Raw genomic sequence first — 27676 nt, 5'->3', positions numbered from 1 at the left:
ACTTATATGCAAAGCAGTCTTGCAATAATAGAGTGATGTTAGATACAGAGAGTCATCTTGCTGCCCCGTAGATGGCCTGTTAGATGTTTTGAACCTAATTACCAGAGTCAACTTTTTGATTCTTCTGATTGTCAATAAATTTTAAATAATATTCTAAAATACCACCCCAGCCCCAGCTAATAGGCAAGTCAGCAAGGTGAATGTATGGCTGAAAGACTGGTGACGAAAGAAGAGGTTCTATGTCGTAGGACAGTGCACCAGTACTGGGACAGGAAGGAGCTATCCCACTGGGACAGGCTCCACCTGAACCGAAGTGGGACCAGTAACCTAGTGGAAAGGGTAAATAGGGCTGTCAATAGGTCTTTAAACTAGTAGGAAAGGAGGAATTTGGTGAAAATAAAATAATTCTGATGATAATTGAAATAGGAGATGAAAGATCAGACCAAGGTAAGGAACAAGGGTAACAAATGCAATTATAAAGCAGAAATACAAAAGAACCATTAAAAATAAAGTAAAAGGAACAACTGTTAAAGACAAATTAAATTGCTCATACATCAATGTGCATACCATTCAAAATAAAATAGGGGAACAGCAGGCAAAAGTCAGTAGTGAGGAACCAGATGTAGTAGGAATAACAAATGTGGCTGCATAAAGAACTGGCAACTAAATAATGCAGATTACAACATAATCAGAAACATTAGGGAAGGAAGAGGAGGTTGGGGTAGGTGTTCTAATTAGAGATAACAATGGCAGTAGAAGATATGTAATGAACAGAAGGTTAGAAACAGAGTACATATGGATTGCAATAAAAGATCTGCATAAGGGATCGATCACATTAATAGGACTATATTAACAAGCCACTTAACACTGGAAAGGAGGTGGGGAAAGAAATCTATAAGCAAATATGTGAAATGAGTAAAGGACAGAATAGTAATTTTATAGGGTTTAATTTTCCCAGTTAATTTGGGGGTAAAGAGGTAGAAAAAGGGGTACAGAGAGTGGTGTTTTACAAAGTGTGGAGGACTCCTTTCTTGCCCAACAAGAGAGATCCATTGCTGGATCTAATAGTGGGGAAATGAACCAGAGCAGATATAAGTAAGCACTGGGGAACATCTAGCCAATAATGATCACAACATAATAAGGTGTAAGATAAAGATCGAGAAGGACGTAAGTAAGACGAGGACCAAAGTAACATTTTAAAAAAATATTTTAGGGAACTAGGATGGAACTAGGGAAAATAAACTGGAAAGATTTACTGACAAAGAAGTGAAACACTTAAAATGGTGATCAGTAAAGTCCAGCAGAAAAAGAATTTACTGACACAAATAACAAAAGAAAAATCAGAATAAGGCTACTAATGGATAAACTCAAGAAATACAGTGAAATTTTATAATTATTCTGTAATTACTTAGCCTTAATAATTACCATGGAGACGAACATAATGAACACGTGCCCCTCCTGGTCTTCTCTTGATTGGACGGTAGGCGTGGCCTTCCGATCATCCAACCACCGGTGCTGGAAGATTCTGGAATCGGGCTGCGCGAGAGGAAACGGCACAAAGATTTAAATCGCGCCGCCCGTTAGCCAGTAACTTCCCCGCTGAGAGAGCCCCATTAGCCGCCCTCCGGCCCCGCCTGAAAACCGAGGCCCGCGCATCGCCCACCGGAGCCGGAGGACACGCTCGCAGGCCGGCAGTGCGGCCAAGCTGACTGAGATGGAGGAGGAGTCGTACAAGGTGGTGTCGGCGCCGGCGGTGGAGGTGCGGATCACCAGCTCGTTGACTTCGTTTGTCTCGGAGAAAAGATTCAACCGCGGCATCACCGTGTCCGAGCTGAAAGTGAGTGAGTGATGGCCCCGGGGAGCGCGAAATAAAACTTGGGAGAGGCACACCGAAGGCCCGTGGGGGTCAGGACATGGGGCGGAGTCGGTTAGACGTGGGCGTTGCCATGGTCGGAGTTCAGGGGCGGGGCCGGCTGGAGTTGGACAGAGTCGTGGGCGGAGTCATGGGCAGGCGCAGCTTGGCATGGGCGGGGTTTAGGGGCGCGGTCAAGTGGGCGGAGATTCGGGGTCAGATTGACATGGGCGGGGTTTAAGGTGCGCCTGCACTCTTTATGCTAGCTTTCATTGACGGGTGAAGTTTTAAACCGGCTGCCCGGTGCAAGCTGCGTAGACCGTGGGCTCTAAGTGCTGTAGAATCTTTTAGTAAGTGCCTATGTGCAGCTTTTTTGCTTTCTATAACTTGTCTTATGTTCTTCACGGTTCAAAGCTGTCTAGTTGTCACCACTTAAAAAATAGTTTTTTACATGCATCAGGATATGGAATACATTGGAAGATGGGAATATTTTTCCACTTGGAGTGCATGGTGTCAGCATTAGACATTCCCAGATTATGTGCAGATCCATCGCCTCTACCTCAACCAGTACCTCAGGAGAACATCCGATATTGATTTAAGGCAGATGCTTAGAATGGAATGGCGTGCCATTTATTTGGAGAAAATTAGAGGGACAAAACACTGGCTTGGGCCCACCTTGAAAGCTGTGTGCTGTCCTGTGCATTGCTGCACGGGGGGAACGCCCTGACCTTGGACCAGAAGCAAAGATGCTCCAATATAAAAGCCAAATACTGCAGATGCTGGAAATCTGAAATAAAAACAAGAAAGTGCTGGAAATAGTCAGCAGGTCTGCCAGCATCTGTGGAGAGAGAATCAGAGTTAACGTTTAAGGTCTGTGACCTTTCATCAGAACTGGCAAAGGTTAGAAATGTAATAGGTTTTGAGCAAGTGAAGTGGAGGTGGGAGAGAAGAGAACAACAGGGACGGTTGGGGTTTAGGGGGGAGGAAGAGAACAAAAGGGACGGTGCCTGATGAGGCAGAGGGCAAGAGAGATTAACTGAAAAGGAGGTCATGGGGCAAAGGGAGTGTTCTAATGGTGTTGCTCTTTCACCATACCATTAGTACTCTCCCTTTGCCCCATGACCTCCTTGTCAGTTAATCTCTCTTGCCCTATCACACGCTGTCCTTTTTGTTGTCTTCCCCCATTCCTGCTCCACTTGCTTAAAACATTTCTAACCTTTGCCAGTTCTGATAAAAGGTCCCAGATCTGGAACGTTAACTCTGCTCTCTTTGCAGATGCTGAGTATTTTCAGCACCTTGTTTTTATTTAGGAAAGGTGCTTCAGCTGATTACTGGGATTGGGCATTTGTGATATGAGAAAAGAGAATAGGTATCTGGTGGGATACATCAAAATTTTAAATGTATTATTGGGGGGAAAGTTAAAGATTGGAATAGAACAGGTTCAGAAGCCAAGCAAGATAGTAAGGCAGAGGTATTGATTGCTTCTCTCTGCTTAGCTTTCCTATCAACCAAACAATTTATTTTAATAGTTTTAGGAGTATTAAAGAAAGTAAGTATGTAACTTGATGGGTGTGATCTAGTAGTGATTGGGAGCTAAATATAACTGGATATAGGATTAGTGGTGTGATGTTGGAGTCATTGTTTACTGTAAGCTGAGCAAGTGCACAGCAGTCTGGAGTGTACCACGCAGTACAACAAAGAGGCCACACACAACCAAAGTTCCCTTTAATACATAAGTTACTCAGGTTGGGAATAGAACAGAGTACACTGGTGTTCAGGATGTTATGTCTTTGCACTTTTTGAAAGATTTGGAGAAAGTGTTTATTTTAATGTTGTCTTTTAAAGTGTTTTCACAAGTATTTTTTGCAAAAAGGGCTTTGACAAGGTTAAGATGCTAATTTGCCCAGAGTCTGTATAATTTGTTTCCCTGCCTTGGAAATTTCACAATACCTTGCATCTGTTGTTTTGGGAAGTCCTTGATCACTCATATTTTCTGGCTGTTGAATCAACAACAGCTTGCATTAAAGGCACTATATAAATATAATAAAATGTCCCAAGGCACTTCATGGAGCATTATTAAAATAAAACAAGACACCGAGCCACATAAGGAGATATTAGGTTAGTTGACCAAAAGCTTGGTCAAAGAAGTATCAAGGAGATAAGATTGCCTGTGCAGTGTCCAGCTTGTCATGTTTTTAAAGTAGAAGGCTGCTGGAAGCAATGCTTCTGTTATGGAGTTAGGTAGCAGATCAGCCATGATCTCATTGAATGATGGAGTAGGCTCGAGGGACTAGATGACCTATTGCTGTTCTATGTTCCCCCTAAGGTGTGTGGATGTGCAGCAACCCAGAAGGTACCATGCAGGCTGCTCAGTTCTGTTTAAGATAATTCGCATGCACGGCTGCTAAAACATTTAAAAGATACCATGCATTGAAATGAACAAGTTGCACACCACAAAAAAAGTTAGAGGGAACACTGGCTAGAAGAATGCAATGAAGAGAATAGTTAAGAATTAGATTTAAGGCATATGGCCCCACTGATGAGGAAGCATAGCTTTTTAAAATTTTTATACTACTCTGCAAAGTAAAATTTGTACCAATTTTAAAATAAGACTAAGGTATGCAAACCCAGGATCCAGTTTCTGTTTATTGTGATGAACCTGTTTTGAAACCTTGCTGTTCATTTTTTACAATAGTGCAAACTGGAACTGATTGTGGGCTGTCCTGCCTCCTGCATGGAGCTGCAGCTATTCAGTCCAGATGACAAATTCATCAGCTTGGTGGACCAAGATGATGCACTGCTCGGATCCTATCCTGTTGATGACCGCTGCCGGATACATGTGAGTATAAATAGCACCGTCAGGTAACTGTTTTCACTAAATGTGAACCTCTCAACTGTTTAGTTTGAAAATAGAATTTTTACTTCAGATAAAGATTGTAAATTTACAAAGATCTTGCTTTTTAATCTTGTACTTTTTAATATTCCTTTTTTAATTGTCCTTTAATACCATAGTTTTTTTCAGTCTTCCTTGGTCTTGTTGATTTCTCTAATTCCAGCACTGAACACAATCTAGGCTGGCACTAGAATGCAGAATTAAAGCAGTGCTTCACAATTGTGCCTGCTATCTTTCTGAATGTGATGTCGGACTAATAGTAAATGTCTGCCTATTCATATCAATGGCTCTATTTGAAGCTGCTCAAGAAGCTGTCCTGTCCTTACTATTGCTACCAAAAACAATTAAACTGTTCGTCTCAGTCATTGCTTTTTGTGGGAACTTGCTGTGCACAAAATTACTACTGCCTATGTAATATTTGCAGCAGTTCAAAAAGAATTAATTTTTGGTGGAGCATTTTGGAACATCCTAAGCAACATAAGACACTTTGTTTTAAGTTTTAGGAGTGTTATTGAAAGCAAGAATCCAGCTTGATGAGTATGAAGTTGTAGTGATTTGGGAGCTAAATATCCCAGGATATAGGATTAGTGATGTGCTGTCGGGGTCATTGTTTCCTGGAGGTTGTGTGGATGAGTGTGTTCCTTCTGTCATTCTCCCAGTTCTCAGTTTCATCATCCCACTGCATCTTCACAGAAGTACACTTATTATATTTCGGCAATGTTGAGCATTGCTGAATAGTTTTCGTTGTTGGTCTGTAAATTGGTCTACTGATTTCTCTCATCCTATTCCAGTCAATTCCACCATCTTCCTTTCAAATTTAGACTTTTTGAAATCCAAAACTTTGGTTTGCAATGTGCCTTCCTCTCCTTCAATTATCATGTTATAGACACCGTTCCAAGTACTTTCTACCAGATTGCTAGCGCTTTCTGCTGCCTGTGTTCTAAGTCTAACAAAGTCCTGTTTACCCATCACCCCCTGTGCTAACTGATCTACATTAGCTCCTTGTTAAATAATTTTTTTATTCTCATCCTTGTTTTCAAATCCCTCCTATCTTTGTAAATGGTGTCAGCTGTGGCTCAGTCCGTGGTTTACTCACCACTCTGGCAGAAGGTTGTGGGTTCAAGTCTTGCTCGAGGACTTGAGCACAACAATCAAAGCTGACGCTCCAGTGCAGTACTGAAGGAGTGCTGCACTGTCGGAGGTACCCTCTTTTGGATCAGATGTTAAAACCAAGGCTGTCAGGTGGACGTAAAAGATCCCATGGCACTATTTCAAAAAACAGCTGGGGACTTATCCCTGGTGTCCTGACCAATACTTATCCCTCAATCACCATTACAAAAATAGATTGTCTGGACGTTATCACACTGTTTGTGGGGGCTTGCTGTGCACAAATTCACTGCCACATTTTCTACATTACAACAGGGGCGTAAAGTACTTCATTGGCTGCAAAGCACTTTGGGATGCCCATTGGTCACGGAAGGCGCTATATAAATACAAGTCTTTCTTTAATCTCCTCCAGCCCCGCAACCCTCTGGTCTCTGCACTCCTCCAATTCTGACTGCTTGAGCATTCCTGATTTTAATCGCTCTACCATTGGCAGCAGTGCCTTCAGTTGCCAAGGCCCTAAACTCTGGAATAACCTCCTGAAACTGCTGCATCTCTCTTTCCTCCTTTTAAGAGGGTCCTTGAAACCTACTGCCTTCTATCCTAATATCTCTGTGCTTGGTGTCAAATGTTTTTTGATAAAACTCCTGTGAAGTGCTTTGGGATGTTTTACCACCTTAAAGGTACTGTATAAATACAGTTGTTGAAGTTGCTGCTGTTGTCGTCATCCATTGCTCTTAACTAGTGTTGCTTGATCCCTTACTGATTTTAGGCATTTTGCTTCAAGAAAGACTTGCAGGTTGATGGGTAAATTGGCCGTTATAAATTGCCCCTAGTACATGTAGGTGGTGGGGGAATTGAGGGAAGGTGGGGATGTGGTAGGAATATGGGATTAATGTAGAATTAGTATAAATGGGTGGTTGATGGTCAGCACAGACTCGGTGGGCCGAAGGGCCTGTTTCAGTGCTGTAACTCTAAATAAATAAAATAAACAATCCTGAGTGTATTCAGTAAACCTATTCCCTTTCCTAGTGCTGTTGTTTCTCTTTCAATCTGTCTCCAGTTTAAAATCCCTAATTGCCACTTACTGACTGGACCTAGTTTGAAATTGGCCCAACTTTCCCTCCATCTAAATGCTGCTTAGATCATATCTCTTTAGGCTACTCTCACTCTCTTGCTCCTCAATCTTTAATTATCACAGCTAATTGTGTACAAAAACTGATGCTCTTTCAAATACTTACCATAGATGTTTAGTTAAAATCTGGCAATACAAAATAAAGGTGAATTAGTTAGTAAATTGTGTATATAACCAACGTACAGGCCCAAAATTCAAAATTCGTCTTAATGGAGAATTGTAGAATAATTTTCTCTAATATCCCACATCAAAATAGCAATGTATTCTGAAACATACAGTTTTGATCATGTTAAAGAATTTTTAAAAATGGAGATTGCCATATTCTTGTACAGTTTTCATTTGAGAGAAATTTCACTTCCTGGAATCTAAAAGAATGAATCAGATGAACCTTTTTTTTGAAATAGTACTAGTCTTTGGAGTGGTGTGAAATTGCTACAAAGTGAATTCATTTTGCCCCATCATTGCTGCTGAGCTGACAAACAAAAAAATGTAATAGTATTACAATCTTTTAAAGTGTTAATCCTACAGTTGATAAATATAAGATTCACTAAATTACCAAAATGCCACATGTAGGTGGAGAAGTTCTGTTAAGTATGGATTGCAGTTATATAGGAAGTTTTGGCACAGTACTGAAGATTTGGATTTCTGGGGCAGATTATCAGTCTGTCTTTACTATACTGGAATTGTGCAGAATGGTTATTGCTATCTTTCCTTTAAAGTTAACTAGGGTGATTATTTCAGATGTTTGTTTTGTAGGTAATAGATCAAAGTGGAGTGAAGATTGGCGAGTTTGAGGATGTGTCTAAAGTTATAAAGTATGAAATGTCCAATGAAGCTTATGACCAGCGAACAGGTAAGATGACAACAACTTGTATTTACATAGTGCCTTTAATGTAATAAAACATCCCAAGGCAATTCACAGGAGCATTATAAAGCAAAATGATACTGAGCCACTTATGGAGATGTTGGGTCAGATGACCAAAATCTTGGTCAAAGAGGTAGGTTTTAAGGAGCATCTTAAAGGAGAAAAGTGATGTGGAGAGGCTATGGGGTGTAGGAAGGGTATCCCAGAATTTCGGGCCTAGGCAATTGAAGGTGTAACCACCAATGGGGATGCTCTAGAGGCCAAAATTAGAGGAGCCCAATATGTGAGGGTTTTGGGGCTGGAGGAGATTAAGAGATAGGGAGGGGCAAGACCATGGAAGGATTTGAAAACAAGGGTGAGAATTTTAAAATCAAGATGTTGCTTGACTGGAAGGCAGTGTAAGTCAGCAAGCACAGGGATAATAAGGGAATGGGACCATGTTTGGCTCAGGCTAGAAATTACTTATGAAGTTTAACCCTTACTTTTAAATTTATAATTGCTTTTGACTTCACATTTCACTTAATTTGGCTGTTCTAGTGCAAAAATTCTGAAGTTTAGTTCTTGAATAACTTTTGATGAATCAGTGTTGAGAAGCTTTGAGAACTGATCCTTGTGGAGCTCCTATTAATCTCTAACTTGTACGGCAGCATTGCAAAACAAGGAATCGAGAATGGGCACCAGCTAGCTAAATGTCTTTGTCCAAGCTGGCACAGTGGTGAGATGGCAGCATTCCATGTTGATAAGTAGTGTTGCTTAGTATCTGCTGAGTAACTAGGAATATGGTCAAAATGCAACCACTTCATACTGTTTTCCCTTATCTGATATTAATTATCAGGTCAAACAGGCCTGTTTTCCTCATAGTTTTTTGCCAGCTTCTAATTTCCATTTCCAGTAGCTCATTTAAAAAAAAATCACTCAATCCATCCATCCCTGTGTAAAGGAAAAAATACAAAATGTTGTAGTTGGATCTAGGTTGATCTTGAATCAATCAGGTATTCTCTTCCATGGGGAAGGGGAGTTAATGGATGCATCTGGGAGAAAGTACCAAGCTGGCATTGCTGAGAGCTGATGGATAAAGTTTAGTGTGTAACAATGGTCAGGAAAGTTTCATTTTCCACCCCCCCCCCCCCCCCCCCCAGGATCCATTTGTTCAGTTAACATTTGTACTAAGTTGTTGATCTATGTCTCCAGCTTGTTGGAGCAATGTTAGCTGAAAGTGCTTCTGACAGTTTGTAACCAAACAATTAACTGATTTCTATTTTAGATTCGATGCGTTTGTTCCTGAAACGCAGTAAATTGGGCTTGTATAACGAGGAGCAGAAAGCAAAGGAACAGATCGAGCTTGAGCAAAGGGTACAAGAGGAAAAGATTTTGGCAGATGCTATTCTAGTTGGTGCAAGGTGTGAGGTTCTAATCTCGGGGCAGCCATCCAAACGGGGAACAGTAATGTATGTTGGTAAGTTGGTTTGTAACTTGGCAGTAGAATCCACAGTGGTAAAGTTTGAAGGAAAATTTGCCTTGCATTATTTACCACCTGCATGCTCTGAGACAAAAAGCTATAATTTGGACTGTAATCTGGGAAAGCAGCTGATCTCTCAAATCAGGACAGTTGTTCAGAGTTTGTGGGCTTAGCCCTAATTGTTTAACAACCATAAATATCAAGGGCAGCTATGGATTATGTTCGTAATAAATTCTAAGTATGTGAATTTGGCTGATCTAAAAAGGGATAGTTTCACATTTAAAGTATCTTCCTCTCCTCAAAAGTGGTATTTCATTCTTCTATGGGTATCAGATGCCCTCCTTATCCCCACACAGATTCCTTTGTGTTGTATCTTTTGTTGATTGAGATGAAAACTAGAGTTGACTAAATGTATTTATGGTCCATCTAAATTTGGAAGACCATTGCTCATCAGGCTGCCAGCGTTAATGGAACCGCTTTTAATGCAGCTTTGGTCCCTGATACATTCCATGCCCTTGATTTTGGCTAACCGTTATGTCGCAACATGTTCTGTCACAGAACAGTAAGCTTTGAGGTAACATCTAAAGGGGAAGAGAGGATTTTTGTATAGTAAATGTAAGAAATAATGGTTCTAAAACTATGCTGGCCTGTGAATTTTACTGCTTTTCTCTAGAGCCTTGGTTGGATACCAAGTGAGTGTATTTCTGTGTTGAAATGTTGCATGCTTCTGAGGTACCCTGAAAACTTTTCCTTTTTTTTATAAAAGAAAACTTGTTTGTTACGACCAGGTGAGAAAGGGGTCTAGGGGTTCCCTCTCTGCCTTTCCCTGGTTTAACTGTATCAGGGTTTAATTTTAAAAACACCGTGTTTTTAGATCCCCCTCAGTGAATCCTCGTTCACTGATTTCTTTGCCTTACAATTGGAAAGCAATCAGACAGGTTTTCTTAGATTTAAGCAAGAAAGGTGGAAGTTTATTAATCTTAAACTCTAATTTGGTTAACGACTACGAATAAGCGATGTGACCCTGCTAGCATGCATACGCGATAAATACACGCAGATAGAGATAGAAGTAGAAAGAATAAAGGGGAAAAGTTTGAGGCAGTAGCTGGGATCTATTTATGGTCCTTTGAGTTCGATGTAGAGTCTCTGGTTGCCGGTAAGTTGCCGTTTCGTTGGGGCCCAGTGAACACTTTAAAACTTGTTTCGATGTAGAAGTCTTTTCTGTCTTGAGGTTTAAGTGACTTCATTGGATCCAGAGATTAGTGAAAGAGAGAGAGGGAGGGGCTCTCTTCCAAGTTCAGTTGCAATCTGCAGTCTGACCCCGGGTGTCCTGTGAGCAGTTCAAAACTCCAAGTTGGCCAGCAGGTTAGTCATGTGACTAACCCCTTATTTGGAACAAACGCTCCTGTGGTTTTTGGATTTCAAAGCTCTTGGGGTGGGGGTGCGGGGTGGTGTAGTGCTCTTACACCGACAAGGTGTGGATCACCGTTGCCCAGACCAATCTCTGTTAATTGAATCAGTGAGCAGTTTCCATTGTCTTTTTCTGGATGACTGTCTCTTAGATTGCAAATTTTTTCCAGTCACTGCTTATCTCCTTAAACAAGTAATCTCTTCTTTCCAGCAACAGTTTAAAATTGATGTTCATAGGATGACATTAATATGCCTCATTCTTGGCAGGTGGGGGTCTTCATGACACCTCCACACCCAGCAGAATGAAAAGTGATTTTTTAAAAAGCATTTCATAAGAGGGACTAGAGAGAAGAGTAGGTACTGGAAAACACACATGCATCTCTCTCATTCATTCAGAAATTCTAAAACCTGTTACAGCCTGTCTTTTGGTAGCAGTGCTGCTTTAAACTGCCCTTTTTGGCCTCCCAATAAACATGTAATTTTTTGGGGAAGTTTTTCAGTTTGTACATTTCCAGGACTGCCTAGAGTGTCTTTATTTGTGTTGAGGTCTGCAGGGGGAGGGGTTAAATTTAATTAGCCCTAGGTTGGAGTTCTGCTCATGGGCGGCGACAGTACGTGGAACCACTCTGAACGCTCTCAGTGCTTTGAGTCATGCAAGGGCTTTTCACCTTGGGGAATGGTTGGTTCCCTTTTCTCACCGTGGGGGAGGATTCCTTGCTAATCTTCCCTTTGTCTTCTGAGACACTCCTGCTTGCAGGTATTTGTCCAGATTCTACTGCATGTCCCTGCGGCACTTTGACTAGGTGAGGCATCACCCTCACAGTTTCTCTGCCCTCTTGACTTTCTTTTTCTCTGCAGGTTCCTGTAAATGCTGTTAGCAACTCAGGTGGGGTGCTTCTAGTGTCTGCATTTACATAGGAGGATGTGGAGTCTAACTTTTCAAACATTTTGGGGTTGACTGACTGGACAGTAGGGGTTTTCTTCCGGGATTGCTCCCTCAATTCCTTTAACCTGCCATCTTGGTCCCTTTTTTTCCCCTTTCCTTTCTAACCTTTTGCCAGTCTTATGCCTGCATGTCCCCTTTTGTTCTCAGCAGAGGGTTGCAGTTCACCAACCCTCTGCTGGAGGGTCCTCCAAACACCGATACAGGACTTAGGGGTGCAGATTTCACTGTAGGTTGGGGTTTCCCCTCAACCTGGCACATGTGGCAGCTCCTGCAATACTCCTCCACATTTTTGTGGAGATTTGGCCAGTCAAACTGCTGTCTTATGCAGACTTAGGTTTTTCATGTACAGACGTGTACAGCCACTGTAATCTTGTGGGCCATTTTTAATATTTTTCTCTGGTACCTCTGCGGCTCCACTTACTGGTGAAACACTGTCCACTCCTTGCCCTCAGGTCTGTGAGGAGAACTCCACTTCCTCATCGAATACCTCATTCTTTAGATAGTAGCAGTCACGGACTCCCTCTGCTTCAATTTCAGACTGGACAGCCTGTGCTAACTCTCTCAATACTGGGTCAGCTCATTGAGCCTCAACTAGGAAAGATTCATTTATTTCATTCCCTGGGTCTTCTAACTTTGCAAAGAAAGTCTCAGGCAGACAGACCTCATGGTCATCTGCCTGCAGTGCCAATTTATTCTCTGGGGAAGCTGATTTGATCATGGCCTGATTCACTATACGTTCAGGGAAAATGCAGGAGATTGTCTCTTGTCACTGCCTGGTCTATCTGACCTACAATCTCTCTTTCACTACTGATCATAATTCAGTCATAATTAACATAATTATGGAAAAAGACAGAGGTAGAACAGGAGTTAGAGTTCTCAATTGGGGCGAGGCCAATTTTACTAAACTGAGGAGTGATTTAGCGAAAGTGGACTGGAAACAGCTACTTGAAGGTAAATCAGTGTTAGAACAGTGGGGGAGATTCAAGGGGTTCAGAGTAAACATGTTCCCACAAAGAAAAAGGGTGAGACGGCCAAATATAGAGCTCCTTGGATGTCAAGGAGCTACAGGGTAAGATGAGGCAGAAAAGGAAAGCTTATGTCCAACACCGAGAACTCAATACTACAGAAAGCCGAGAGAGGTATAGAAAGTGGAGGGGTGAAATCAAAAAGGAAATTAGGAAAGCAAAGAGAGGGCATGAAAGAATATTGGCAAGCAAAATCAAGGTGAACCCAGAGATGTTTTATCAATACATTGAGGATAACTAAGGAGAGAGTAGGGCCCATAAAAGACCAAAAAGGTAACCTATGTGGAGGGGCAGAAGATGTTGATATGTTTCTTAATGAATACTTTGTGTCTGTCTTCACAAAAGAAGGGGACAATGCAGATATTGTAGTTGAGGAGGCGTGTGAAGTATTGGATGTGATAAACATAGGTAGAGAGGAAGTATTAATGGGATTAGCATCCTTGAAAGTTGATAAATCACCACAGCCAGATGAAATGTACTCTAGGTTGTTAAAGAAGCAAGAGAGGAAAAGCAGAAGGTCTGACCATCATTTTCCAGTCCTCACTGGATACAGGTGTGGTGCCAGAGGATTGGAGAACTGCTAACGTTGTACCTCTGTTTAAAAAGGGAGCGAAGGATAGACCGAATAATTATAGGCCAGTCAGTCTAACCTTAGTAGTGGGCAAGTTATTGGAATGTGTTCTGAGAGAGAGGATAAACTGCCACTTAGAAAGGCACAGGTTAATCAATGATAGTATGGATTTGTTGAGGTATGATCTGGTTTGACCAACTTGGTTGAATTTTATTTATTTATTTAGAGATACAGCATTGAAACGGGCCCTTCAGCCCACCGAGTGTGTGCTGACCAACAACCACCCATTTATACTAACCCTGCAGTAATCCCATAATCCCTACCACCCACCTACCTACACTAGGGGCAATTTACAATGACCAATTTACCTATCAACCTGCAAGTCTTTGGCTGTGGGAGGAAACCGGAGCACCTGGCGAAAATCCACGCAGTCACAGGGAGAACTTGCAAACTCCGCACAGGCAGTACCCAGAATCGAACTCGGGTCCCTGGAGGCTGTGGTGCTAACCACTACGCCACTGTGCTGCCCCACTTTTTGAAGAAGTAACAAGGAAGATAGATGAGGGTAGTGCAATTGATGGATTTTAGCCAGGCTTTTGACGAGGTCCCACATAGCAGACTTAAAAGAAAATCCCATGGGATCCAGGGAAATGCAGCAAAGTGGATACAAAATTGGCTCAGTGACAGGAAACAAAGGGTAATTGTTGACAAGTGTTTTTGCAACTGGCGGGCTATTTCCAGTGGCATTCCGCAGGGCTCAGTACTGGGTCCCCTGCTTTTTGTGGTATATATTAACGATTTGGACATAAATGTAGGGGGCATGATCAAGAATTTTGCAGACGACCCAAAGATTGGCCGTGTGGTACATAGCGAGGAGGATAGCTGTAGGCTGCAGGAAGATATTGATGGTCTGGTCAGATGGGCAGAAAAGTGGCAACTAGAATTCAACCTGGAGAAGTGTGAGGTGATGCATTTGGGGAGGTCAAACAAGGCAAAGGAATACACGATTAATGGGAAAATACTGAGAAGTGTAGAAGAAGTGAGGGACCTTGTCCACAGATCCCAGAAGGTAGCAGGACAGGTTAAGAAGGTGTTACGACCAAGTGAGAAAGAGGTCTAGGGTTCCCTTTCATGCTTCACCAGGTCTTACTGTAACTGGGTTTAATTTTAAACAGTGTTTTGAGCTCCCCCTTGGTGATCCTTGTTCACCGCTTTCCAATTATATGGCAGACACCAGCACAAACAGGTTTTCTTAGCTTTAAAGAAAAAAGATTGAAATTCGGTTGACGCCTACGGTTACATGACGCGCCCATGCATACACAATACGCGCATGTAAATAGAGACAGAAAAATAAAGTTTGAGGCAATATCTGAAGAGTTTTTGCCATTCCATTGGAGTCCAGTGCATGCTTTAAAACTTGTTTCGATGTAGGAGCCTTTTCTCTCTTGAGGTTTAAGTGACTTCAGTGGGTCCAGAGATAGTGAAAGAGAGAGAGAGAGGCTCTGTTCCAAGTTCAGTTGAAATCTGCAGTCTGACCCCAGATGTTCTGTGAGCAGTTTAAAACTCCAAGTTGGCCAACAGTTAGTCATGTGACTAACCCTTTATTTGGAACAAATGCTCCTGTGGTTTGTGGATTTCAGAGCTCTTGGCGGGGCGGGGCGGGGGGGGGGGGGGGGGGGGAGGTGTGTAGTGCTGTCTCTTACACCGACCAGATGTGGCTCACCATTGCCCAGACCAATTTCTGTTAATTGAGCAGTTCCCATTTTCTGATGCAACTGTCTCTTGGAATGCAAATATTTTCCAGCCACTGCTGATCTCTTTAAACAAGTCATCTATTCATTCCAGCAACAGTTTAAAGTTAATGTTCATATGACAAAATTAATATTCCTCATTCTTGGCAGGTGGGGGTCTTCATGACATTTAGCTTGTTAGTTCCAGTAGCACAGTTTCAAACCTGAAACAAGGATCCACAGGCCTGGCCTCTTTGGGTCAGCCAGGAGCCCATTGTGTCTAGTTGTAGATCTAGTTGCACATTGCATTGCCACTTAATGTGTATTCATAGTAAACATTCCAGTGTTCAGTCTAAGTTTGCACATTGTCTCAAATCAATAGTGTATGTCTCATGTATGTTTTCTGTTTCAGGTCAAACTGATTTTAAACCAGGATACTGGATTGGACTGAAATACGATGAACCTTTAGGAAAACATGATGGCAGGTAAAGTCTTTGCTGTGGAATTCGATTGCTGCCAGTGATTGGTTATTGAATCATGTGCTGAAATAGCATTTAGAATGTAAAACTACCACAGTAGAATTAGTTTCTTCAAATAATTGCTTTTGTTTCTTTTGCAGCGTGAATGGGAAGAGGTATTTTCAGTGTCAGTACAAGTATGGTGCCTTTGTGAAGCCACAGTCTGTAACAGTGGGAGATTATCCAGAGGAGGACTATGGCCTAAATGATGAAATGTGAATGCTAGTTGCCTACGTCTTGGAAGCACTGACACTCTGTCTATGGACTTGTGTCCTGATGATCCTGAATACAATGATTCCTTCTCCTCCGGTGCTTGAAGTTCCTGAATAGGTTGGGACTTGTTGGTTGACATGCTTTGCAGATAGCATTTGGTTCATGATGAAATAGAGACATCCATTACTTTTATATTTGCAAGATTAATATTCCCAGTTTACACTAGTTACTTGTAAATCTGTACAGAATGTGCTAAGTAAACTAGTTTGACAAAAGACAATGCCCAAGTCACTGTTGGGATCTCTGTGTAAACATTTCGATGAAAAGTTGCTGGTCCTAATGTAAACTATGGAGATTAATATCATATTGCATCAGACCAAGACCATGGCTCAATAATGCGCATCACTACTCATTTAATTAACAGTTGTGAAAGAACAGTGTTCATCTCTTCTGAACCTAGTGTCTTTTATACTTGGGTATTTGGCTCACTAGGGCAGAGGTCTGAGCTTCCTGCTGATTCCCACAGTAATAACTTTAGCTAATACTGTTTGAAAGCTAGCAGATTGTATGACACTTGTTTCTTGGGATAGCAGGTCACAACTATATTTGTTATATCTTTTTAATTTATTCTGCAAAACCTGTGGGTGCAACCTTTGTGAACAAAAGGCTTTAAATCTTGCATCAATGCTGCCTTGATTCTGTATTGAGCTAAATTATTTATGCAGAGGACAATGTCACATCAGCTGAGTAAAAGGTTGGATGATGAACATGTCTTATTTTTACTAATGTTTCCTATATTCTTTCCTGGTGAGTTTATAACACTTAATTGACATTTAAAGTTTGCATTATCTTGCCAAATACCCACTTTATTTTAAAAAAAAAAGGGCAATGATTTACTCCTGTGTCACTGAAATGTTGCTTTATAACCAGGGTGTGCACATAAAAATGTTTGTGTTGAATGAAAAGGATATTTTTGTTTCTGCCTTAACTTGTACTACTGGACATTCTTGCTGACAGTCCTTTAAAATCCAGTGAGAAATTTAACAATTAAGGTATAGTGCTGTTCACTTAACTCTCCATATTTTTGCTTCACACAAATGTTTTCCAGAAGAAAAAATTCTCTTGCAAAACAGTTACTTTATCACCAAGATGTGTGTGACAGTTGGCTGCACAATTAAGATTACCTCTGCAGCAAAGTTTTGGCACATGTACACCAATGTATTTTTTGATGATGTAAAAGATAGTGGAGAAATAAAGCATCCTTGCCTCATGGAAGCTTTTCATTTGAATTCCGGTATTAGTTATTGAGTTGGCCATCTGCTGTGTAAACATCATTTCATAAAATTATAATTGATTTTTGTCGGCAGTGAAGTGCTCATCAGAACTTAACTCTAACCAGCTTTTGACATGAGGGTGGTAGGAGGAGAAAGGTGGTACTTGAGATGAATGTGCTAAGAATCATTGACTATAGTCGTGCATGGACAAAATAGAGGGTGGAGGCTTGAGAGGAGAGAGAGCAGCCAATTATATTGTCTTTTGTAGGTCGTGCTATTTTGCTTGGAGAAACAATGATTAATTGATCTGTACAGGGGAGCCAAACTGTGCTTGTTGAGGGGAGCAAGAGTGGTCAGCAGCAATCTTAGAGGAGCAGGGTTGAGTGGCTGGCCTGAGCACTGGGGTGGAAAGTGACTGTGCGCTGAAGGGTAAGCTGGTAGGTGTACGATGCTGGCAGGTGGCACTAGGAGAAAGGGGACAGCAAGGTTGATAGCTGGCACTGTGCTGGGAGGAGTGAAGTAGTGAAGGTAAAATGAGAACAGGAGTAGGCTATTCAGCCCCTCACGTCTATTCTGACATTGTTAGAACATGGCTAATATGTTGTCAGGCAACCCCCCCCCCCCACCAACTACCTGCCAAGACTGAGGCACAGGTGATTTCATCACATGAACGTTAAAACTTAAGATTGCAAACCCCTGACTGGAAAGATATTTGCATAGTAACTAGTGCAGTTGGAACAAGGGACAAAGGACTGTGCCCTGACCCATTTAACGAACAATGGACTTTTGATTACCAGACATTGAAGGTGGGAGAGCTAGCATTCCAGGTTGACTGCCAAGATAGCAGAATCCACAAACACAGAAGTGGTCAGAACAGTTTTAGTCACATGACTAGCTGGCTGTTGAGATTTGAACTTCCAACAAGGGATTTGAACTCCGAAAGCTCCTGGTTTGAGAAGACCTTTCTCCTGCCTGCTCATCTCTTAGGGAACTGAATCTTGTGAAAACAAGTGAACCTCAAAGAGAGAAAAGTCTCCTACATGAACAAGGTTTAAGAATACTGGGCCCCAACGAGAAAAGCAAGACTACCTACAATCAAGTGAGCTCAAATCACAGTAAACAAGAAACTCTTCTGAAATTGCCTCAAACTTCTCTACTATATTTTCCTCCTCTTTTCTGTCCCTATTTGCATGTGTATATCACGTGTGCATGCTAGCATAGGCGTGTCGTACATCTGTAGGCGTGAACAGTATTAGAGTTTAAGATTTAATAAATTTCACTTTCTTTAAACATAAGGAAGCCTGGTTATGCTTATTTCTTTGCCTTATAATTGGAAAGCTGTGAACAAGGATTCACAAAGGAGGAGCTCAAAACACAGTGTGTTAATAATTCAACTCTGTTACAATAAGATCCCTAAGCAAAATACCCCTAGACACCTTTCTCACCTGGTTGTAACAATGTACATCAACTCTATTGACCTTTTATATATGTTCCTTGGTATGTCAACAAAACAAAAATTTAACACCTGTTTTGAAAATTACAGTTGTCCCAGCATTCTGGGTCAGGCTGGACTACTGTTTTGTATTGCTTTCTTTTTAGTCTATGATTTTTTTATGTTTCAATAATATTTTCGGGTTGGGCATGAGAAAAAATTAAAAGACTCTGGGTCGGGTCAGGTTTTGATTTTATACCCGAGCCAGGCTTTAGATTACGTCACATTTACTCACATTGAATGCTATCTAACAGTTTTGCCCACTCATGTAATCTGTCTATATCCCTTTGTAACTTACTGTGCTTCCAACTGTTAGCTGGAAACTTGTATATACAACTGTTCCTTCAGCCAGATCATTAATATATAGTGAAAAGCTGAGGCCTGAGCAACACCACTTATCATCTGAGTACTACACTTCCTACAGCTCTACACTCTCTCCTGCCTCTCAAACAATTACTAACACATAAAAATATTTATAGCACAGAAGGCGACTATTCAGCCTGTTATTTCTGCTCTGGCCAAAAGAGCTATTCCGTCTAATCCCACTTTCAAGCTATAGTCCTATAGGTTACAGCATTTCAAGTACACAGTCAAGTGTTTTATAAATACCATGAAGGTTTCTGTCTCTACCACCCTTTCAGGCAGTGAGTTCCAGACCCCCATCACCCTCTGGCTGAAAACATTACTCCTCAGCTCCCCTCTAATCCTTCAACCAATTACTTTATACCTATGCCCCCTAGTTATTGACTCTTCTGCTAAGAGAAACCGATCCTTCCTATCCACTCTATCCAGGCCTCCTAATTGTATACGCCTCAGTTAAATCTCCCCTCAGCCTCTTCTGTTCCAAAGAAAACAACTCCAGCCTCTATAATCTTTTGTCACAGCTAAAATTCTCCATTCTTAGTCAACATCCTTGTAAATCTGCTCTGTACCCTTTCTGATCCTGTAATGTGGTGTCCAGAACTGTGTGCAGTATTCTAGCTGTGGTCTAACTTATATATATCCTACCATTTATTGTGCATTCCTTTGCCTTGTTTGTCCTCCCAAGAGCACAAGAAATAGGAGCAGGAGTAGACCATAGGGCTCATCGAAACTGCTCCATCATTTAATATGATCATGGCTGATCTTCGGCTTCGACTTCATGTTCCTGCCTGTTCACCATATCCCTCAATTCCCCAAGAGACCAAAGACCGGTCTATCCCAGCCTTCGATGTATTCAACAATGGAGCATCCACAACCCTCTGAAGTAGAGAATTCCAAAGATTCACAACCCTTTTGAGTGAATTATTTCTCCTCATTTCAGTCCTAAATAATCGGCCTCTTATCCTGAGATTATGTCCCCTTGTTTTAGATTCCCTGAGCAGCAGAAACAATCTCTGTGTCTACCCTATCCAGCCCCTTTGGAATCTTGTATGTTTCAATGAGATCGCCTCTCATTCTCCTAAACTCCAGTTTACTCAGCCTCTCAGCATAGGACAACCCCTTCATCCCAGGGACCAATTTAGTGAACCTTTGCTATACTGTGAGCCTGTGAGCCTTACTTCGGTTGTGGGTAAAATGTTGGAAAAGGTTATAAGAGACAGGATTTGTAATCATCTTGAAAAGAATAAGTTCATTTGCGATAGTCAGCACGGTTTTGGGAAAGGTAGGTCGTGCCTCACAAACCTTATTGAGTTTTTCGAGAAGGTGACCAAACAGGTGGATGAGGGTAAAGCCGTGGATGTGGTGTATATGGATTTCAGTAAGGCGTTTGATAAGGTTCCCCACGGTAGGCTATTGCAGAAAATACGCAAGTATGGGGTTGAAGGTGATTTAGAGCTTTGGATCAGAAATTGGCTAGCTGAAAGAAGACAGAGGGTGGTGGTTGATGGCAAATGTTCATCCTGGAGTTTAGTTACTAGTGGTGTACCGCAAGGTTCTGTTTTGGGGCCACTGCTGTTTGTCATTTTTATAAACGACCTGGATGAGGGTGTAGAAGGGTGGGTTAGTAAATTTGCGGATGACACGAAGGTCGGTGGAGTTGTGGATAGTGTCGAAGGGTGTTGTAGGGTACAGAGGGACATAGATAGGCTGCAGAGCTGGGCTGAGAGATGGCAAATGGAGTTTAATGCGGAGAAGTGTGAGGTGATTCACTTTGGAAGGAGTAACAGCAATGCAGAGTACTGGGCTAATGGGAAGATTCTTGGTAGTGTAGATGAGCAGAGAGATCTTGGTATCCAGGTACATAAATCCCTGAAAGTTGCTACCCAGGTTAATAGGGCTGTTAAGAAGGCATATGGTGTGTTAGCCTTTATTAGTAGGGGGATCGAGTTTCAGAGCCACGGGGTCATGATGCAGCTGTACAAAACTCTGGTGAGGCCGCACCTGGAGTATTGCGTGCAGTTCTGGTCACCGCATTATAGGAAGGATGTCGAAGCTTTGGAAAGGGTGCAGAGGAGATTTACTAGGATGTTGCCTGGTATGGAAGGAAGGTCTTACAAGGAAAGGCTGAGGGACTTGGGGTTGTTTTCGTTAGAGAGAAGGAGGAGGAGAGGTGACTTAATAGAGACATACAAGATAATCAGAGGGTTAGATAGGGTGGATAGTGAGAGTCTTTTTCCTCGGATGAGGATGGCAAACACGAGGGGACATAGCTTTAAGTTGAGGGGTGAAAGATATAGGACAGATGTCAAAGGTAGTTTCTTTACGCAGAGAGTAGTAGGGGCGTGGAACGCCCTGCCTGCAACAGTAGTAGACTCGCCAACTTTAAGGGCATTTAAGTGGCCATTGGATAGACATATGGATGTAAATGGAATAGTGTAGGTCAGATGATCGGCGCAACATCGAGGGCCGAAGGGCCTGTACTGCGCTGTAATATTCTAATTCTAACTGTCTCCCATGCAAGTATATCCTTAAATGTGGAGACCAATACTGCACACAGTACTCCAGATGTGTACCCTGTACAATTGTAGTAAGGCTTCTTTATTTCTGTATTCCCCAAATGCATTTTCTCACACTGCTCTGGATTTAATTCCATTTGCCACTTTTCTGCCCAGGCTATTGAATTTTTGCCATAGTCTACAACCTTGTTCTTCGCTATCAACTACGTGGCAAAATTTTGTGTCGTCTGCAAACTTCTTACTCATGCCCCCTACATTTAAAGTTTAAATCATTGATATACTCCACGAACAGCAAGGGACCCAGTACTGAGGCCTGTGGAACCCAACTGGAAACAACCTTCCAATCACAAAAACATCCATTGACCATATAACCCTTTGCTTCCTGCTACTGAGCCAACTTGCCACTTCCTCTTGGATCCTATTAACTTTGAATTTTCTGACCAGTCTGCTGTGTGGGACCTGTTTCAAAGCCTTGCTAAACTCCACAGACTACATCAAATGCACTACCTTCATTCTCAGAAAAAAATCAATCAAGTTAATGGGATGCAACCTTCCACTAAATCCCTGCTGACTATCCTTGATTAAGCTGTGCCTCTCTTAAATGATGATTTACATGTGTCTCTGAATTTTTTCCAATAATTTGCCCACCACAGAAGTTAGGCTTACTGGCCTGCAATTACTTGGGCTAATCCCTCCTTTTTTAAATAGTACAACATTAGCAGTCCTCTGGCACCACACGTGTAGCCAGAGAAAATTAGAAAATGGTGGTCAGAGCATCGACTATTTCTTCCCTTGCTTCCCTTTGAAGTTGCGGATATATTTCATCTGGGCCTGGTGATTTATCCACTTTCAAGGATGCTCAAAACCTTGCTATTTTCTCCCTCACTACATTTGCCCCATCCAACATTTCACACTCCTCAACTACAATGCCTGCTTCATCCCTCTTGTGAAAACCAACGCAAAGAACCATGCCCCCGTCTTCCGCCTCTACACAAGTTATCTTTTAGGTCTCTAATTGGGCCCATTTTTTCCTTAGTTTATCCTCTTGCTTTTCATTAATTTATAAAACATCTTTGGATTTTCCTTGGTTTTAACTTGTCTTCTCTGCTTTGCTAATTTTCTTAATTTCATCCCTGCACTTTTTATGCTTTATGATTGCTGTGGTATTGAGCTTGCGGTGTCTAACAAGATTTCTTTTTGTCATCCATCTCTGTATTGATACCTGGGAGGGTTCAGATTTGTGAGTCCCACTCTCTTTGTGGGACCTTATTCCCTCTAAACCCTCTTTAGCTCCTTCCCACTGCTTTGACACTGATTTACACTCAAGTCGTTTCCTGTCCGCTTTTGCCAGTGTCACAAAGTCACCAACAATTATCCCCAATTCCATGGGCTATGATTTTATTTTATCAATAATCTCTAGCACAGAAGTTTGCCAGATCAAGGGGAACTGCAAGAAGCAGCACTGCAGACAGGTAGCGATCAGCTGGGAGGAGGTCCAGCGACGGCAGGTAGCGCTGTGCTGGGAGGACCGGGGTCCTGGTGGCGCTGTGGTGGGAGGACCGGGGTCCTGGTGGCGCTGTGGTGGGAGGACCAGGGTCGTGGTGGCACTGCGCTGGGCGGACCGGGGTCGGTGTTGTGGAGTGGTGGCGCTGCGGTAGGAGTAGCGGGATTTTGCGGGTAAACCTCTATTGTGTAAATGGGGGGGGAGGGGGTGCGATTTTGGTGGTTTTGGGATTAAATTGCCGGCTGTAAAAAATGGGAACTGGGACGCTAATCCGACATGAAGGGCAACGAGTGCAGTGGGAGAAAGGCCCAACCCTGTGTAAATGGGTAACAGAGGGAGTGGACTGCTGAAGTTACGACGGTTTTGCGCCGTCTCAAAATTGGGAAACAAAAGTTGGATGTGATCAATGCGCTGAGGGAAACATTTATACAAAAGCAAAATACTGCGGCTGCTGGAAATACTCAGCAGGCCTGGCAGCATCATCTGTGGAGAGAGAAACAGAGTTAAAGTTTCAGTTCAGAAATGTTAACTTTCTCCACATGTGCTGCCAGGCCTGCTGAGTGTTTCCAGAATTTTCTGTTGTTATATCAAAGAGAAACTCATTGGATAAAGAACACATCAAGTTAATGGAAAGGGTTTTGCATAGTCCAACTATGAAACCATGTTACACTTGTGTATCTTCTGTGAAAGCATTCATACTTTTTTATTGCAGTTTCAAAAGTAACAAGCATGCTCTCCACCCTGAATTTGGACTTGACCCTACTTTTCTATCTGTTCCCTTTGTCTGTCTTCAGTAATCAGCCGTGGCTAGTGGGTTGCACTCTGAGTCAGAAGATTGTAGGTTCAAGTCAATCTCTAGAGGCCTAAAGAAAAATTCTAGGCTGACACTTCTGTACAGTATTGTGGGTGTGCCAAACTCAGCTGAGATGTTAAACTGAGGTCCTGTCTGCAACCTCAGGTGGAAACATATAATATTTACAACACAGGAGGAGGCAATTCAGCCAAAAAAAAGAGCATTCCAGCCTAATCCCAATTTCCATCTCTTGGTCTGTAACCCTGTGTAAAATCTTCCCTCAGCCACCTCTGTTGCAAAGATTGCAACCACAGCCTATCCAATCTTTCCTCATAGCTAAAATTCTCCATTCCTGGCAACATCCTCGTAAACCTCCTCTGTACATTCTCTAGTACGATCACATCCTACCAGTAATGTGGTGACCAGAACTGTACGCAGTACTCTAGCTGTAGTGTAACTAGTGTTTTATACAGTTCTAGCATAACCTCCCTACTCTTATATTTTATGCCTCAGATAATGAAGGAAAGTTTCATGTATGCCTTCTTAACCAACTTATCTCCCTGTCCTGTTCCCCTCAGTGAGCTTTCGGCACGCACTCCAAGGCCCCTCTGCTCCTGTATGCTTCTCGGTATCCCACCATTGACTAGCAGAGACCCGCAAAACATTGACACTCAAGTTAGTATCTTTATTGCAACAGTGCTTTTTTAACTACAGGATATCTAGTTATTCTTTCACCAAAGCCTTTAACAGAATCAAAACTTCTCACTCTGGAAAAAGCTACATAAAGCTGTCCATGTGTAAAAACAGGCCTAGGAATATAACTGCAAAGTTTGTTAAGTCTGGCCTTGTGATTTGTTTATAGTCATAGAATGTGGAAGTCTAATTGGCAACTGTTTTCTGCTGAGTTGAAAAGGTAGATTTACGTCTGATGGGCTCAATATTATACGAGGAATAAACACTCTATTTCCTTGCAATCTGCCCGTTTAATTCCAGCATGTGTCATCAAAGAAAACAGCTTCCCAATGACCAATCTTGTTCCATGACAAAGTCCTTGTGTAGGATTCAAGTTTCGTAGCAACATTATAACTGTTCTGTCCTTGAGTCTACGTTTGTGCGGTGGCATGCCCGCTGGAGTTAGACTGTGTAAAAACTCTGAAGGTTATAGACTGTTATCATCTTCTTTTGTCTGCAGAATCAACGCTGATTATTCTTTTAATTCACCGGACAGCTTTTCTAAAACTTTTTCATTCAAATCTAGTGAATCTTCATTTTTAGCACAAAAAGTAGCTTTCGAATAATAAGTTGTATTAAATAATTGTCCAAGCCATTTTGCCACGCTTAACAAATTCCATCATCTCCCTCCCATGTCATTCCATCATTCCCATGTCATCTCCCTTTTGCCATCCCCATCCCATCCCATTTCATTGCTCTGATGCCATCCCCATCCCATCTCTCATGGAAACAATCCCTCAAGCCAGGGTAATTTGTTGTTGAGCTGACCTTACTTTCCAGTGTTTTTGTTCTCCAGCAACATGCCTCGCCTTGGGAGATGTTTAGTTTAGTTTAGAGATACAGCACTGAAACAGGCCCTTCGGCCCACCGAGTCTGTGCCGACCATCACCCATTCATACTAATCCTACACTAATCCCATATTGCTACCACATCCGCACCTGTCCCTATATATTTCCCTACCACCTACCTATACTAGGGGCAATTTATAATGGCCAATTTACCTATCAACCTGCAAGTCTTTGGCATGTGGGAGGAAACCGGAGCACCCGGAGAAAACCCACGCAGACACAGGGAGAACTTGCAAACTCCACACAGGCAGTACCCAGAATTGAACCCGGGTCACTGGAGCTATGAGGCTGCGGTGCTAACCACTGCGCCACTGTGCCGCCAGGTTGTGAAAGACACTATACAAATCCAGTTCTTTATTTTTTAAAGAAATCACTATTTTGAACTGTCAGTGCACAGAATTGTTACAGCGCAGAAGGAGGCCATTCAGCCTATCGTGTCTGCACCGGCTCTCTGAATGAACAATTCACTCAGTGCCATTCTCGCGCCTTCTCCCCGTAACCTTGCACATTCTTCCTTTTCATATAACAGTCTGATTCCCGTTTGAATGCTTCAATTGAACCTGCCTCCACCGCACTCTCAGGCAGCGCATTCCAGACCTTAACCACTCGCTGCCTGTAAAAGGTTTTCCTCATGTCACTTTTGCTTCTCTTACCCATTACTTTAAATCTGTGCCCTCTCATTCTCGATCCTTTCACGAGTGGGAACAGTTTCTCTCTATCTATTCTGTCCAGACCCCTCATGATTTTGAAAACCTCTATCAAATCACCTCTCAACCTTCTCTTCTCCAAGGAAAACAGTCCTAACTTCGCCAATCTATCTTCATAACTGAAGTTCTTCATCCCTGGAGCCATTCTCGTGAATCTTTTCTGCACTTTCTCCAATGCTCTCACATCTTTCCTAAAGTGCGACGCCCAGAACTGGGCGCAATACTCCAACTGCAGCCGAACTAGTGTCTTATATAAGTTCAACATGACTTCCTTGCTCTTGTACTCTATGCTCCTATTAATAAAGCCCAGGATACTGTATGCTTTGTTAACTGCTCTCTCAACCTGTCCTGCCAATGACTTGAATGCGCTGTCAATTGAACTTGTTCATTTAGTTCCATCTGTGCACTCTCATTGGGCACATTAGTTTAATTTTAAACAATGTCCTCTTATTAGTGGATTGATACGATCTCTTGGAACCCAACTTGAAAATGAACAAGAATAGAAGTAATTTTTAAAAACTATTGCAAGCGTAAGTTTTGTCAATGTGAACATTTTAGTTGGGAATAAAATGCAGAAAGTGCCATAACATCATTTTTATTGTTTTTGAACAGATCCAGGTAGATCCTGATATGACACAATGGTTAGATACAGCAAACTACAGAAACAGGTCTTAAACCTTTACAAACAATTTCTCCGGGCTGCCAAAGAGAAACCTGGATTTTTGCCTCTGATTCATGATGAATTTCGCAAGAACTCCCAAATATCCAAAACTGACGTGATGCACATTGAGTACCTGTTACGAAGAGGGCAGAGACAGTTAGACCTATTAAGGGATTCAAACACCAAACAACTGGCAGCTTTCATTAGATTCAATCCATCAAAGAACCTTGGGCTACAAAAGATGAAAGACTCGCCACGACAGTTTAAAGAGCTGGACTGAAGACTGTTAATATCCTGATTATGAAACATGTCCGTATTATTGTGCAAAAACTGTAAATTGGATAAGAATTAAGCCACAGGATATATATTGAAGCCAATGAACAAGGTTGTAGTGGTCACACTAATAAATTAATAAAAATTACACGTATGATATTATGGTGGCATAGTGGTTATGTTACTGGACTAGTATTCCAGAGGCCTGGACTAACGATCGGGCGACATGAGGTCAAATTGCACCGCAGCCACTGGGGAAATTTAAGTTCAATAATTAATAAAAAGCTAGTATCAGTAATGATGACCATGAAACTACCGGATTGTCATAAAACGCCATCTGGTTCACTCATGTCCTTTAGGGAAGGAAATCTGCCATCTATACCTGGTCTGGCCTACATGTGACTCCAGACCCACAGCAATGTGGTTGACTCTTAACTGCCCCCTGAAATGGCCGAGCAAGACACTCAGTTGTCAAGGGCAATTAGAGATGAGCGACAAATTCTGGACTTGCCAGTGATGCCCACATCCTGTGAATGAAATAGAAGATTATGATCTTTAAAGAAGAATTTATAGTCTTTGTTTATGCCAAAGGGATATAGGGCACAACCTGATGTAATGCCATTCTGCTAAAAAATTGGGTTAACTCTCAAGGATTATCAACAATGAACTATGAACTTTCTAGCTTTGGGATCTATTATATGAAGGTTTTACTTAAGTTGTTAAATGGGGAATTTCACAGTGAATGCTCATACAAGTTGGTGGTACAGTTACTCTAACTCTCTGTCATCAGTT

At 42.0% G+C, this 27676-nt stretch overlaps 2 protein-coding genes across 6 annotated transcripts; both read left to right on the top strand.

Moving 5' to 3' along the window:
- The first annotated feature begins 1492 nt into the window (after window positions 1–1492).
- On the top strand, window positions 1493–17010 carry tbcb (tubulin folding cofactor B). Its single transcript, XM_068019045.1, has 6 exons — window positions 1493–1837; window positions 4548–4691; window positions 7741–7837; window positions 9114–9305; window positions 15403–15475; window positions 15610–17010. The coding sequence occupies exons 1-6, from the start codon at window positions 1715–1717 to the stop codon at window positions 15725–15727; spliced, it is 747 nt and encodes a 248-aa protein (XP_067875146.1). The 5' UTR covers window positions 1493–1714; the 3' UTR covers window positions 15728–17010.
- A 5925-nt stretch (window positions 17011–22935) lies between these two features.
- On the top strand, window positions 22936–27041 carry sdhaf1 (succinate dehydrogenase complex assembly factor 1). Of its 5 annotated transcripts, none has more exons than XM_068019285.1 (3): window positions 22936–23020; window positions 24242–24338; window positions 26563–27041. In XM_068019285.1, exon 3 carries the CDS (start codon window positions 26589–26591, stop codon window positions 26889–26891), a length of 303 nt encoding a protein of 100 aa, XP_067875386.1. In that variant the 5' UTR covers window positions 22936–23020; window positions 24242–24338; window positions 26563–26588; the 3' UTR covers window positions 26892–27041. The 5 variants fall into 5 exon arrangements, with proteins under 5 accessions (XP_067875386.1, XP_067875388.1, XP_067875384.1 ...); XM_068019283.1 differs by having other exon boundaries at window positions 22955–23043; XM_068019286.1 differs by lacking the exon at window positions 22936–23020 and adding an exon at window positions 23164–23188.
- Window positions 27042–27676: the final 635 nt, after the last annotated feature.

Source organism: Heterodontus francisci, chromosome 40 (assembly GCF_036365525.1).
Source record: "Heterodontus francisci isolate sHetFra1 chromosome 40, sHetFra1.hap1, whole genome shotgun sequence".
Lineage (NCBI taxonomy): Eukaryota > Metazoa > Chordata > Chondrichthyes > Heterodontiformes > Heterodontidae > Heterodontus > Heterodontus francisci.
The sequence above is the reverse complement of the archived record's forward strand: the minus strand, read 5'-3'. Positions and strand labels throughout refer to the sequence as shown.